General features: G+C 40.9%; 1 protein-coding gene across 5 annotated transcripts in view; it reads right to left on the bottom strand.

Moving 5' to 3' along the window:
• SNX25 (sorting nexin 25) overlaps positions 1-14,315 on the bottom strand; it is a 132,649-nt gene that overhangs the window by 73,113 nt on the left and 45,221 nt on the right. For 3 of the 5 annotated variants that reach the window (XM_045056821.1, XM_045056822.1, XM_045056823.1), the window contains exons 4-6: positions 10,816-10,988; positions 9,500-9,686; positions 2,431-2,538 (exon numbers count right to left, since the gene is read on the bottom strand). In XM_045056821.1, the coding sequence (XP_044912756.1) occupies positions 2,431-2,538; positions 9,500-9,686; positions 10,816-10,988 (468 nt within the window). The remainder of the gene's footprint in view (positions 1-2,430; positions 2,539-9,499; positions 9,687-10,815; positions 10,989-14,315) is intronic. The other 2 variants (XM_045056825.1, XM_023252358.2) reach the window with 1 other exon arrangement.

Here is a 14,315-nt window from a genome sequence, read left to right as displayed (position 1 = left end):
TATCGCGAACAAAGAAAAATATCTCAATTTCGTTTTTATGTCTTAGTGCTACTGAGGATAACAAGGTTCTGAGCTCTTTTCACTAGATGTGTTTAACGGTATAGAGCAGGGCATGCCAGGGACTGGAGCACAAGCAGGGGACATGTTTTCAGTCAGGACTCAGAGGAGTAAGAGGCGCTTTCCACTAATGGGGCTTCTAAACCTGCTTTCCACTTTACTAGTGTGTAGAAGGCAGCGGATTACACGGAAAGACTAGGCATGCTTCCTAACCTTCTTCCATTTGCGACACACGTGGCAAATGATAGGATTTGAACAGAACACCGAGGCAATCAGCCATCCCAGGCCCTACCCAGACACCTGGAGGGCTGAGGACACCTTTATCTTCACATGCCTATACATGCGTCACACCAGGTAGAAAGTTCTGGACCACAGCAGCCTGAGGTATCCTAAACTTACATAAACACACATCCACGATTCATGTTATGTGTACAGAAAATAACCTGGAAATCTCTAAGCCAAGTTATTAACAGTTGTCATCTGTTTGCAATGTGACTTCTATTTTCTTCTTCTCATATAAATAGTCCTAAAATAACAGGTTACCATACATTCATTTCCTAGTTCCCCGAAGTCTATGGAAATTACATGTTACAAAAAGCAAGCAAAGCTATGTCACCACTGACCAGCTGGTGTCTTTCAGTTAACCTGAAGAAAGCCAAAATTTTTCTCTCTGCTACCTGTATCTGGTTTTTACTAGTGTTCCTCGTATCTTTATATTAGCTATTAATGTCACCATAAAGTAGTTATAGACCCACGTATACCACCACTGCAGTCCATTCTCAGTTTCTAAATAAAGCATTTTCATTCAGAATGTTTACTGAGTATCATCCTAAGTTGTCTAGTTTTTTTTTTAAGTTTTTATTTATTTTGAGAGAGATGGAGACAGCATGAGTGGGGTGTGGGGGGACAGAGAGAGAGAGAGGGAGAGAGAGAATCCCAAGTAGGCTCTGCTCTGTCTGCGTAGAGCCCCATATAGGGCTCGAACTGATAAAACTGTGAGATCATGACCTGAGCCAAAACCAAGAGGCAGACAGTCACTCAAATGACTGAGCCACCCGGGCGCCCCTTAAGTTGCCTAACTTTATGTTCTGTATTGAAAATGACTTACTGACTTATACACTTTTAAGTTTTTCTGAAATAAGAAATAAGGCAACTGTGTTGCCTCTTCTGATGCATTAACCCTATTGAAGTGACCATCGGAGAATTCTGTTGCCTTCTCCTGATCACTGTATCTTTAGGTCTTATTGGGAGCCTAGCATGTCCTGAGAACTGTGCTGAGGCATTATGTGCATTATCTCATTTAATTATCACAACAGTCTTAGGAAATAGGAACTATTTCCTCCATTTCACAGTTAAAACTGAGGCTCAGAGTGTACAGGACTCCTCAGGGCCATGCAGCCTATAAGCAGAAAAGCCAGGTGCAGACAAGGTCTGTGAGACCCAGGCCTATCTGACTCGAGCCCATGTTTGTGGGTAGAGTCCACTTCAGATGCTGGACTGGTCACTGTAGGTTGACTTCTTGTGTTGTTAACCTCATCTTCCTCTAGAAGAACTGTGAGTCTGTCTACTGTAGGGTCATCGGAGACAGAACTTGTGTGGCCTCCACCCAGTGCTGTGCTGGAGACAGCTCACGAGGCTCGTGTTGGCTCACGAGAGCTGCCTGTTAACTTTTCAGGAATTAAAGTCCACCATGATTAAAATTATACAAACTGGCAATTAAATTATACTTTTTTAATTTTTTTTTTATTTTTTTTGAAAGTGTACTTATTTATTCAAGCAATCTCTACACCCATTGTGGGGCTCAAAATCATGACCCCAAGATCAAGAGTCATGTGCTCTTCTGACCGAGCCAGCCAGGAGCCCCTAATTTGCACTTTTTAAAAAGGTAAAAGTACTTAAATCTCATCACTTCCTAACAATTTCATTTTTCTATAATCTGTGTTCAAGGTTATTTACATGGATTGTATGAGCATGGTGGAGACACTATGTATAAAATGGCGTCCGACTGCAAATCTCTTCCCGAGGACGTCACGCTTAGTGATTCACACCACAGAAACCAGCAAATGCTCCCCGTCAGGGTTTCTTACCCCTCCCGGCAAAAGCCAGTTATTAACAATTACCAGCACACCACTTCTACACTCTTTGCTACCATTCCTTCAACGTACCTTGGGAATCATAAATTTCTTTTCTGTCGAGTAGGGACCGAGCGCCACAACTTTTGTTTATTTTAAAGAAAAGAGCACTACTCATTCACCCCACCATCACCTCTTGATGTTTCGTTCTAAGTAGAAGAGGCTCCATCCCTGGCCTCCCTCCACCTCTCCCTCACCCCCTCTTCTATGCCCTAGAGAGGGAAGAGGTCTTTAATCTGACCACAGAGGAGGAGGAACTGGCCACGTGAAGCACAGCCCTTCTGTTCTCCTTCCTCTTACGAGCAGGTGTTCTCTGCCTCCAACGGCAGCCAGCAAGTAGACTCGGCACCTGCCAGAAAGAGGGGGAAGGAGGGAGAATCAGGGACAAAGCCAGGTGGGAAGGAATGTCTGATTCTGAGACTCAGTTTTGGAGAGTCACTGTTTGCATATATAAACTACACTCTCCATCATCTATCAGTAATAAGAGCACACTTTTTGGCCTTCATTTGGCTTATTCCTTGGACCTAGAGTGGTTCAGACCTCAGGATGGAGACAGGAACATTGCTATTCATTAGGCACCCTCAAGCCCCCAGATAAAACACTGCATTCTAGTGGGCCACAAGTAATTGATCAGTGTTCATGATGAAATTAAATCTATTTGCAATCCTTGGTCTAATGACTGTAACAACAACAACAGTAGCACCTAACAATTAGAAATATGCAGATCCTGGGCTAAATGCTTCACATAAACTAACTCATGGTGCTCGCTGTCATTCATAAAGCAGATACACCTTGCCCACAGTGCCAGTGTTGCCCCAATTATAAGCACATCATGAATTCTTTAATTTCAGAGAGATCAGAAACTTCCTCGTACCAAAATTTCCCTTTCTTGTATCAAATTTTCCATCGCTGTCAATCTTCCCTCCCAAATGAAGATATTTTATTTTCTGTTTAACTCCCACCTCCCTGCCCTCTGCTATTTCTCAGACACCAACGGAAGGAATCATATTCTGCAGTCAGTGTACTTTTACTTTTTATAAAACTGAGAGATCTTTTTGAACGTTTTCCATCAGCAGCCTTGGGTTTTAATGCATTTTTTAAAACTAAATTTATATTCATTTATTCTTTTCATAAAAATCTGCCAAGTTCCTCTTTGTTTTACACTTCGTGACTTCTCATCTCCTTGTCCACGCACACTAACCTTTGCTTCGCAGTTTATATTTGCTTAACTGATTTCTGACACGGTGTAGCAGTTTGAAGGTATGCTTGATTTCTTTTTCCATGTTCCTCTGTAACATAATCCAATTTTACTGCTCAAGAATCACAATAAATCTTCAGAATCACTGTTCAAAACACTATTCAAACAATTTAAATTCTTCTACTCAGAAGCATGTGATTTTAAGAATTTTAATATTTTTAGTGTATTATCTTCACGTGCACATGCACCTAAACTAATTCAGAGATGAAAATCTATCCCCTTAATATTTGAAGAAAAACTATTTAGCAAACTCCCTCAGTAACCCGCTCCACTGTTCGTTATGATCTCTAAAATTAATCTATTATGCTCATCACCTATTCTTTATCCTAGTAAAACAGAAAACACATCAATCTCGGTCCACACTCAATAAAAGGTTTCCTTCATTTCTCCAAGTTAAATAATACTTATCCTTTTTAATTTTAAACCTTTCATTATTAGAATTTCTTCCCTACTATTTTTAGACTCGCCATGTTGCTCTTTAAATAAGGGGTCAGAAATAAATCCAGAACTGAAAAATCTAATGAAGACTGGCCTGGCAGCAAATGAAATTACAGCGGTCACAGGCTGCCCTGATTTTCTTCATTACTCCTGTTTCTCTGGCAGTCTATCACCATCTCACTAACAAATGATGATACTTCTGATGGGACTGTTCTCTGCGCAAGGACTAGTGCCTGAAAAGGCTCCTAGACAGAAAAGCATTATCTCCACACTTGTGGGAAATCCCACAAGGCTGGGGCCGGGTGTCACTGCTGTCTTTTGCCCGCCTGGCTAGTAGGCTACTCAGCTTTACATGTGGGATTTGAAGTCAGACAGACCTGAGTTCAAATCCCAGCTGTTACTTATTAGTTAAGTGATCCAAGGCAAGTCACTTTACCTCCTTCAACTATATGATGAGTAGTGGTACTTAATTCACATGGTTGTTACAACGGTCAGATGGTAAGAAGCTGACCCTGTATTTAATGCATATGAGATATTCAATAAATGGCAGCTTCAAAACAAAGAAGTTTTCCCTTTCTTGAGCATGTGCTTGGCATCTCTTGAACTCTGGCAAATGTCCAGTCCAGGAAAGCAGTATTTGTCCAATGTATGCATGGGCTGTAGCACTCTCCTGCCTTGCCACAACTGTACAACATAGAGTACTAGACCAAAAACCATCCCACCACCCAGACGGGCAGTGGGAAATCTGGTCAGTTGTCCTTGAAAATCCTCCATCAACGTGACATTCCAATTCCTGGCTCCTGTTTTGTTAGCCGAGTGGATCACTGCTTCTACTAGAAGACACTGGAAAATTTAAAATGTTGTGCCAGTCCAGCCACCACATCCTCACTTCAACATCTTGGAAGCCAGAAAAGAAGAAAAAGGAAATAGCTACAAAGGACAGTGGAATATCCAGCTGTAATTTTCTTTAAAGCCTGGGTGATTCTAATATATAGTCAAGGTCAAAAACACCTGGTTTAGTGTTCTTGAAGGGAGCATTTCTAGCTCTATAATCTTGCTGTAAAAGCAGCTCATGCTGACTCAGAAAAAAACAAACTACCACGGAACTACAAATATCACCATCAAAGTTTTTTTGGTTTGGTTGTTTTTGATGCATTTCAACCCAACAGAGTTTAATGACTTTGCTTCCTTTAGAAAATATGCATCTATCTCCCAAATATGTATGAAATAAAAGCGGATGACTTCATCAACTGCTTAGTCTAAATAAGATACGTTCCCTGCCTTAGGCAGCCTATCTCAAAATCTTACTGAGACCAGTGTGAAGACAGTAACCTAAAATGCTAATAAAGTTAGGCAGCAGAGGACTCTAATGGTACAAGAAAAACAACAGAATAGTTCAGACTATGATTGAAAAAAGCAGCTCCATTAGGGTCAGGCAGCTGATAAGCTTCATCGATGCTGGCTTTAGACAGGAGTCCGATAAAAAGCAGTGTTGACTCTCAATAACAGTAAGCAGACCTGAGCCCTGAATAGAGCGCACTTTTTCTATCTGATAAATAAGCAGCCAAGTAGCCAGGTTATTTGTGCAACATCACCTTTTTTGAACAAAAAGATCAACCTCTGCCACTGAAGAGTTGTTCCCGGTCGCCTTTCTAGTGCAATCTGTGCAAGAAGCAGAGAATACAGGGTAGCCTTTGGGTTACCTTCAGATACAGTGAATGGGGATACTGCCCCCTGGATAAAAGATATACCAGTGCCATATCAAACAGAACTGCCAGGCATTTTCTCTTACAGCAAAGTCCAAGGAACTGTCTCATAGTCATAGGTCAAGGCAGGATGCCTCAGGATAATTCAGTATTTTTTTTAACTTCAAGTATACATTTATTTTTTTTTCCAGTCTAGTATTATGAATTTTATTTAATTTTTTAATATGAGATTTATTGTCAAGTTGGTTTCCATACAACACCCAGCGCTCATCCCAACAGGTGCCTTCCTCAATGCCCATCACCCACTTTCCCCTCCCTCCCACCCCCCCATAAACCCCTCTCTTAAAAAGTGAGAATACGGGCACCTGGGTGGCTCAGTCAGTTAAGTGTCTGACTTCGGCTCAGGTCATGATCTCGCAGTCTGTGAGTTCGAGCCCCGCGTCGGGCTCTGTGCTGACCGCTCACAGCCTGGAGCCTGTTTCAGATTCTGTGTCTCCCTCTCTCTCTCTGACCCTCCCCCCGTTCATGCTCTGTCTCTCTCTGTCTCAAAAATAAACAAACGTTAAAAAATAAATAAATAAATAAATAAATAAATAAATAAATAAATAAATAAATAAATAGTGAGAATAAACTGAGGGTTAATTCAGCATTTACAAGAGTATTCAGAAAGTAACTCTGGGGGTACCTGGGTAGCTCAGGTTAAGCGTCCGACTTCGACTCAGGTCATGATCTTGCAGTTCATGAGTTTGAGAGCCGCCCCCCCTCCCCAGCCCCCGGTTGGGCTCTGTGCTGACAGCTCAGAGCCTGGAGCCTGCTTCAGATTCTGTGTCTCCCTTCTCTCTCTGCCCCTCCCCCACTTATGCACTGTCTCACTTTGTCTCTCAAAAATAAACAAATCTTAAAAAAATTTTTTACAAGAAAGAAAGTAACTCTGGATGTGCATATCTTTCATTGAGAAAAATGCCTTCACGGTATTTCTTCCCCCAGGTTCTTCAGGGGCCAAGCTTGTTGACGAGGCTATCTATGCTTCAGGATTACCATGATCCCATAATTTTTGCTGTCTACTCTAAGAATTTTGCAGCCCTTCCAAAGTAAGCCATCAACGTATTTCCCAAGATGTTCATGAGGAACTGAGTTTACCAAGAGACAGAGGGCAGAAAAACAGGTCATTCCAGTTGTGCTCAGTCATTACATAAACATAACTCAATCTGAAAATGTATTCTTTTTGTTTCTAATAGAATGGGCACTTTAAGAATTTGATTATCTAATCACCAAAGTACCTCCAAGGATCCTCCCAATGGACTCTGAACTTTGTGGGCAACAGACCCCAGCAGTGAAGTGGACTGCTGTGGAGGGCACAAAAGAGCAGAGGAATATATATGGGATTGGAGTAATGCACAGAAGGAGACCCCTTCCTGGTGTCTTGTACTCTATCACCCCTTGCTGGGGGCAGGTATACAGTGGGGAGAGATGGAGGTAGGAAGAGGTTAAGAATCCACAACATTTTATTTTACTCTATCAAGTCACTGATACTGCTTCTGCAGATGCTCAACGGTACCTCAAAAAGGCATTCTTTAAAATGCAAACAGCCCAAACGGTCCATCAACTGACGGACGAATAAACAAAACGTGGTATATTCACACAATGGAATATTATTCGGCCAACGAAAGAAATGAAGTATTGATACATACCACAACATGGATGACCCTTGAAAATACCATGCTGAACAGAAGAAGCCACGCACAAGAGGCCACATGTTGCAGGATTCCATTTATATGAAATGTCCACAGAGGCAGAAAGTAAATTGGGGGCTGCCAAGGGCTGGGGGCAGGAGCAACGGGCAGTGACTGCTAATGGGCACAGGGTTTCTTTTTAGAATGATGAAAACATTCTGGAGTTGGAGGTAATGGTTGCACAGTCTGAATACACTAAAAACCACTGAATCACACACTTTAAAATGGTGAATTTAATGGGTTGTAAACTGCATCTCAAGGTTTAAACAAAAAATAAAAACACGGTTCAGTTCAGCATTTCTACTGCCCCTTAAGCCTCTCAGTGATCAACAGAGGGCCTGCCTCTCAACACACCCAGTGCGTTAGCCTTTAGTACTGCCCTATTTATGACATCAGGAGAAAGTGGTCTTACGGAAAGAGTGAAGCACTCATGCCATTTTTGTTTCATCATTTTAAAGGGAAAATGTCAAATCAGGATTTCTAGTGTAATCTTTAGCCGCTCAAGTGAAGGCAGTCCAAAATGCTCCTACTGTGGCAAAAGCAAGCTGTCTCATCATCCTGGGGCTTTTATTTTTTTAAAGGTCAATTTTTGCTGAGTTACTTCTTTACCTACTAGATAATGAACTGCCAACATTACGGGTATCTATGGCATTTCAAATAGTTCTGAGTCTTTGATTAGTACATTTTGAAAATGGTAGGCTATTAATTTTAATCAAGATCCATTCATCTTATAATACAGAACTGGGCTAGAGTACCAATGGTTGACCGTCCAAAATAATTACTTCTGATTTTAAAAAGTCTTTTGGTACCTTTTTGTTACATGGTTATCTAGGTCAACATGTGTGCAGTGCTGGGACTTTTTTGTTTGGTACACAAAACGGAACACTCATTCATAAATCTACAAGTAGAACGAATACTGATTCAGATAAGTACCTGCCACCATTGGTCCTAGATTGTTATCTTAAACTCCCTTGGGAGTTACCAAATGGTCCACATCTGACTATATAGTGGAAAGACTGCTTGACAGGGAAAAAGTACTTAGGAATGCCTACCTCCACAATTTAGCAACATGAAGTACCATCTGCTCACAAACAATGTCCTAAGAAAAAACTCCCATTTTACAGATGTTGGTCATCATGATACCTTTGTCACACCACAGGCAGTACATCTGGGAACAATAGGTGTAAGAGCACCAGACAGAGGAATACTGGAGTACAGGCTTGAATGGCATCTCCAGCACTTGAGGGGGGGGTGTGCACGCGCGCGCACACTTGTGGGTTGGCAATTTTAAGGGGAAGAGGAGGCAACAAGGATGTCCTGTCACTGTGTGCTCTTTCACATTCTATGGAATGACACTTTAAAAGGAGTCAAAGAAAGCCATGGAAAGGATGACCTTTGAGTGGGCATAACCTGTAAACCTCAGGAAACAAATCTGGGATATAGGGCCATGGGGTCTCTATCAGCTCAAGAGTCACAATGATCAAAAAAGAAATTACTTACCAGAAGCAAAACTGACATATCACAGTTGCCTTTCTTCCCCATGTATTACTGTTTGGGGACACTAAAATAGAGGAGGAACTACAGAAGCCTAGAAAATCCACAAACTATACACTGCGATATAATCATACTGTATATGCACATACCACAGAAATAAAAAATAAATACACAAAAACACAGTCACCCCTAAGGTATCTCAAATATGGTAAGGAAGACTGAACTCCCTTATAAAAGAGACTCCTGGGGTACATTTGAATCGTATTTTTTCAAAACAATTAGTCAAGAACCCTTGATTCCCAAACCTGGGCCTGCATTTTCTAAGAAAAATGAAAATCAACACAATGTTCTACTATGTAATTTTAAAAACACATCATCTCCTTCCAATGCTTCTCTAAGGTAAGCATGTGCTTATTCGGCTAAGCAGGTCCTCCTACAACGAAACAGCTTTCAATCTATTATAACCTAATTACTTGAAAAACATGGTACTTTAAAAAACAAAAACAAAAAACTTCCTCTGCTAAAGGAGAAGCTGGATAAATTTAGTGGTCACTGAATCGTGAGATTTACGGGCTTCCTTTATTTCTGCCTCCCTGACAACCACATTTTTTTTTAACCTAACACGGCAGAGGATGATAATTAGTAGCTATTATAACTTGGCTATAATTAAAGGCCAAATACCTTAGTTGCTTCAAGAATTCAACATCAGAGTTGCCGTTAATAAGCTTGATGAACTCTTCATAAGAAGGAGCATAGGTGTAGGCTCTCTTGTGATGTTCATTCATCTGTTCTCTGCGCTCCAGCTGGGCAAGCAGCATCTGGTTGATGTAATCTGGATTACTAAGTAACTCCACTACCGGCTTCAAGACTGTGGGAAGGAGAAGAAAGCACCACTGAAAACGGTACTGTCCTTTGGAGGAATTGTTTTTCCTTTACAGAACTGAAACAACAGTCAGGAAACGTTTTTAAACTACCCAAGTGGGGAACATATGAACGACTCAGATATTCAAAAACACGTGTGCGTGTACAGACAGCCGCCCTTCCCCTTGGATATGCTACCAGCTAGGGCTACAAGCAAGTGGTTGTCTTAACAAAAGGGTTAACTTTAAAGGAAAAATGAAAGAAAGTCATTTGGAACCCAAGTTCCTAACAGAGATATCAAAATTAAGTACGCAGATCTTTTTTTCTTTTATTTCTTCTATAAGGCTCATTATGTGCTTCTGCCAAAAGAGAAAAGTGAACATGCTCCCAGCTGGTGAAAGCAGACCTCCGGGAAGAGGCCGTTAAAAAGCCAATGATACTACCCCCCAATCCATCCTACCAACTGGCAGTTAAAAAGTTCCCTTTTCTCTGTGGTTGGTATCCACTAACAGCCACAGATCATGAATGAGATACTCCATCAATGCATATCAAAGGCAGTGCTATTTGAGATTTTGAGATAAGAGAAATTTCTCTTAGGTCGCATTTTCTTCCACTTTTCTTATTCTGGCCAAGCATCTCCCTCAATATACTTTCTGTAGTAACTCATTATATTGTGGTACCCTTCCTTTTTTTATTCATTGTAAGTTCACAAAATCATATACAGGCATTATCAATGAATCTTCTATCTTAAAAGTGTTTTAAGTAAACGCACCCTGGAGTATAGATATTCTTTCATTGCTGTATGTATGACTGACCTGGATAACTCAAAAGCTATCCCAAATGGATGTTTCCCTGTGAAGGGCATAAGGACGGATTATCCTGTATCAAAATAAACAACAGAATGGACTATGCATTGGGCAACATGTTACATAAAAGACTTGATTATCACGGATGGCCAAAAAATGCCCTCTTTGAGTGGCACTTAAACTTTGAAAATTTGAAAATATTTTAGTTTGCATATTGTCCCACAATATACAAGGTCTGCATAGGTGTATACAAAGGGTTATCACATTAGTATGTAGTGCATTTGTTTACATGATCATCCCATTAGTGATATGAATTATTTATAAAAGTACCTTTTGTTGTGAGAATTTCTGCAAGCATTATACGTAAGCTGAGAGACTGGACATCCTTTGAGGGGAGGAGACAAAACACCAGAACCCGAGAACACATTTGTAGGAACCTCACTTCATCATACGAGTTCCTCAGGGACACATGCAGCACAAAAGGCCTTGGTTGTTCTTCATGTCTAAAAAAAATTAACAAAGAGAGGGAAGAGGAAGGAAAGAAATCTCTGGAAACAATTTGATTATGTCTCATTAAATATAAAATATCTGGTTTTAATAAGGTGTCCACTCCTCAGAAATATCAATAGCCAATAATTTTCCCAATCACAATGCAAACGCATGGGCTGTTGGGATTTAAAACCTTAAGAAGCATCAACAATTATACACGACTCCCAAATCATAGCAACAATCCAGGAAAGTAGGAGTATTTCTTTAACTGGATTATTTTTAAGTCTCCTAGATGTCTTCTTAAATGTGATCCTACAGCGTCATTAAAAAAAAAAACAAAAAGAAAACAACAAAAAGAAAAAAAAGAAAACTAAGAAAGCATAAACCAGGGCCACTAGCCAGCGGGCAGCCTTCCTGACTAGGTAATCATGAGATAAAAGTTCTGTGGGTTTTGGGGCGCCTGGGTGGCTCAGTCGGTTGAGCATCCAGCTTTGGCTCAGGTCATGATCTCTTGGTTTGTGGGTTCGAGCCCCGCATCGGGCTCTGTGCCGACAGCTCAGAGCCTGGAGCCTGCTTCAGATTCTGTCTCATTCTCTCTCTACACCTCCCCCACTTGTGCTCTGTCTCTGTCTCTCAAAAATAAATACATAAATGTAAAAAAAAAAAAAAAAAAAGTTCTGTGGGTTTTCCTGCTGAGGAAAGGGTCCATGACTTGATATTACATAATTGGTGGCAAATTGCCTTCTGTGAGGTTCCCAAGTATTTTCTTTAATTTTACTTGAGAGGGAGGCAGGGAGGGAGGGGTTGGAACAGAGTGAGAGAGGGAGAGAGAGAGAGAGAGAGAGAAAGAGAAAGAGAAAGAGAGAGAGAGAGAGAGAGAGAGAGAGAGAGAGAGAGAGATTGAGAATCTTAAGCAGGCTCCACACTCAGCACAGAGCCCAACACAGGGCTTGATCCCACAACCCTGGGATCATGACCTGAGCCACAATCAAGAGTCAGACACTCAACTGACTGAGCCACCCAGGCACTCATCCCAAGTATTTTCTAAACAGTCTTGTGACTGTGGTCAAAGGCTTCCCTATGGGTACTGACCTATTCTTACCCTAGCACCATTAATTTGGAGGATCTGAGTGAAGAGGAGTAGAAAGTAGAACTTTCTATGCCTCCTTTTCCCATAGTATCTTGATAGCAGTAGTGACCAAGAAAGACTGGGAAGCTAATTTTCTAATATCTAATACCAGATAAGACATAAAATTTAGGGACTTCTTACAGTAACTAGTGGTCAATCCTGGGGGTGGGATGGGGGACACTACAGAGGGGGAGCAATCATACTGGGCACTGGGTACTACATAGGAAATGAAACACATGCATATTGGCGCCTTTACCACTAGACCTCCTGGGAGTTCACTGCGCTTTCTTTTTCCACTAGAGAATGGAGACTAGTTTCCAGAGTAAGTACTCTAAAAAAGAAAGATTTCCTCTTTGTCTTCTACAACAAGCAAGAGGTTCAATACAAATATGCAAAGCCAACAAAATAAACAGATTTTAAGAATAAGCCTTTGCATATGTACTGATAGATGTTTACTTTTTAAAAATGGCATCTTCAAGGGTGCCTGGCTGGCTCAGTTGGTAGAACATGGGAGTCTTGATTTTGGGGTCATGAGTTTGAGCCATTGGCGGTAGAGTTTACCTTAAAAAATAAAAATAATATAATTAAAATGGCATCCTCAATTATTTTAAACTCTATGCTGCCAGCTAAGGTTATTTTAATATAGTAAGATCTAGATGCTAGTTTTGTCATGTCAAGCACATTTAAGGGTAAAACTTTAAAGTATGTATTTGGTTAATGATTATTGGGAAAAGCTGGCCCCCCAAAAAAAACTAACAAGAGAGGCTTCTTACTAGAATACCAAAATCCCTCTCAAAGTGTATACAATTCCCTCTCTGTTCCAATGGAAGGTAGATCATAAAAAAGAGCCTGGTCCTCAGACTTCTACAAATTCATCTCCCTCCTAAAACTGAATTACAGAAAACTTTCTGAGTGAGCCAAAGCCCAGACAGCTAGTCAAACAAGCTCCATCTATGGAAAAAGGAGAGGCAAATGCTTCCCTGGAATCCCTCTGTTCACTCTAAGCAGGATATTCCCACCATGCCCTCTAGTCAGTGGACATCAGGTACTGCTTGAGAACCCAAGAAAAAGTCTCGAAGCACCTGGCTACTTCTGGGTCAGGAGGTGACCATGAGCCTTCTTCATCCAGGCAGCATCCTCCTGTGCCGGTGCGGATCAATCATTTGATTACTGCAATTCCTACTACTTACATGTGGGTTCTCATTCCTTGAGTGAGAAAACATTAGCTTTTTATAAGTTTCCTATGTACATTACTTAATCTTCCCACCTACACCAAGAAGCAGATACCATCATCACCATTTCACAGATGAGAATACTGAGGATCTGAGTGGTTATGTGAATAGTCTAAAGCCAGAGGTAATAAATAGTAGAAATAACTCCCTTATTCTGCCTGACTCTCAAGTCCAGACTCTTTATACTGCTCTATAATCAATGACTACAAAGATGAAAAGGCGGGGGGGGGGGGGGGGGGGCAGAATTTCAGAGATAAAGACAGAATACATTAATAAAAATTATTTTCCCCCTTAGACAGCATGCCTGTGCTTGACTAGTAAACAAAACACAAAGACATTATAAGAAGAATATGAAATTAAAGATGCTATTGATTAAACAGCATACGAAAAATCAGTTTTAGGTTTTTCTGAAACATGCTGGAACCAGACAGATGGGACAAAGGAAGAAGCAGCAGAGGCAAGAATTAAATGTGATCTGGGCTTACAAAGCAACAGAATGTCGGCCTGGAAATAAATATGAGCTGACTGGAAAGCTGCCTCCACACAATTCCCTAACAGTCAACCAGTGTATTGTGTTGTTTTTATTAATGCAATTTATTATTCTCTTGTCTGACAGTGGCCAATTCAATTGGGTGCTTCCCAGGCTGCCAAAATCATTTTACAGCCAACAGATATCTGCACACCAATAGAGATTTCTAGGACGAGGGCACTGTTTACCTGGAGCAAGCAAGTGTAGACACAGCCATCAAACCTGGATACAATGTCTGCAAGTCTCACTGAGTGATTTGTAGAAGATAATGCACAGATAGGAGTTCTCTGCGGTTCACTTCCAGGGCACAATCATCTACATGAAAAACACCCATAACCTACTGGCACTTTTTCAACTATCTATAATACTAGGATAGAGTGGATTTTTTTTTCTTTAATAAAAATCATCAACTAGAGCTTCTGCGCACAGCCCAGATCTCAGCAAAATAAAT

Source organism: Felis catus, chromosome B1, assembly GCF_018350175.1.
Source record: "Felis catus isolate Fca126 chromosome B1, F.catus_Fca126_mat1.0, whole genome shotgun sequence".
Lineage (NCBI taxonomy): Eukaryota > Metazoa > Chordata > Mammalia > Carnivora > Felidae > Felis > Felis catus.
The sequence above is the reverse complement of the archived record's forward strand: the minus strand, read 5'-3'. Positions and strand labels throughout refer to the sequence as shown.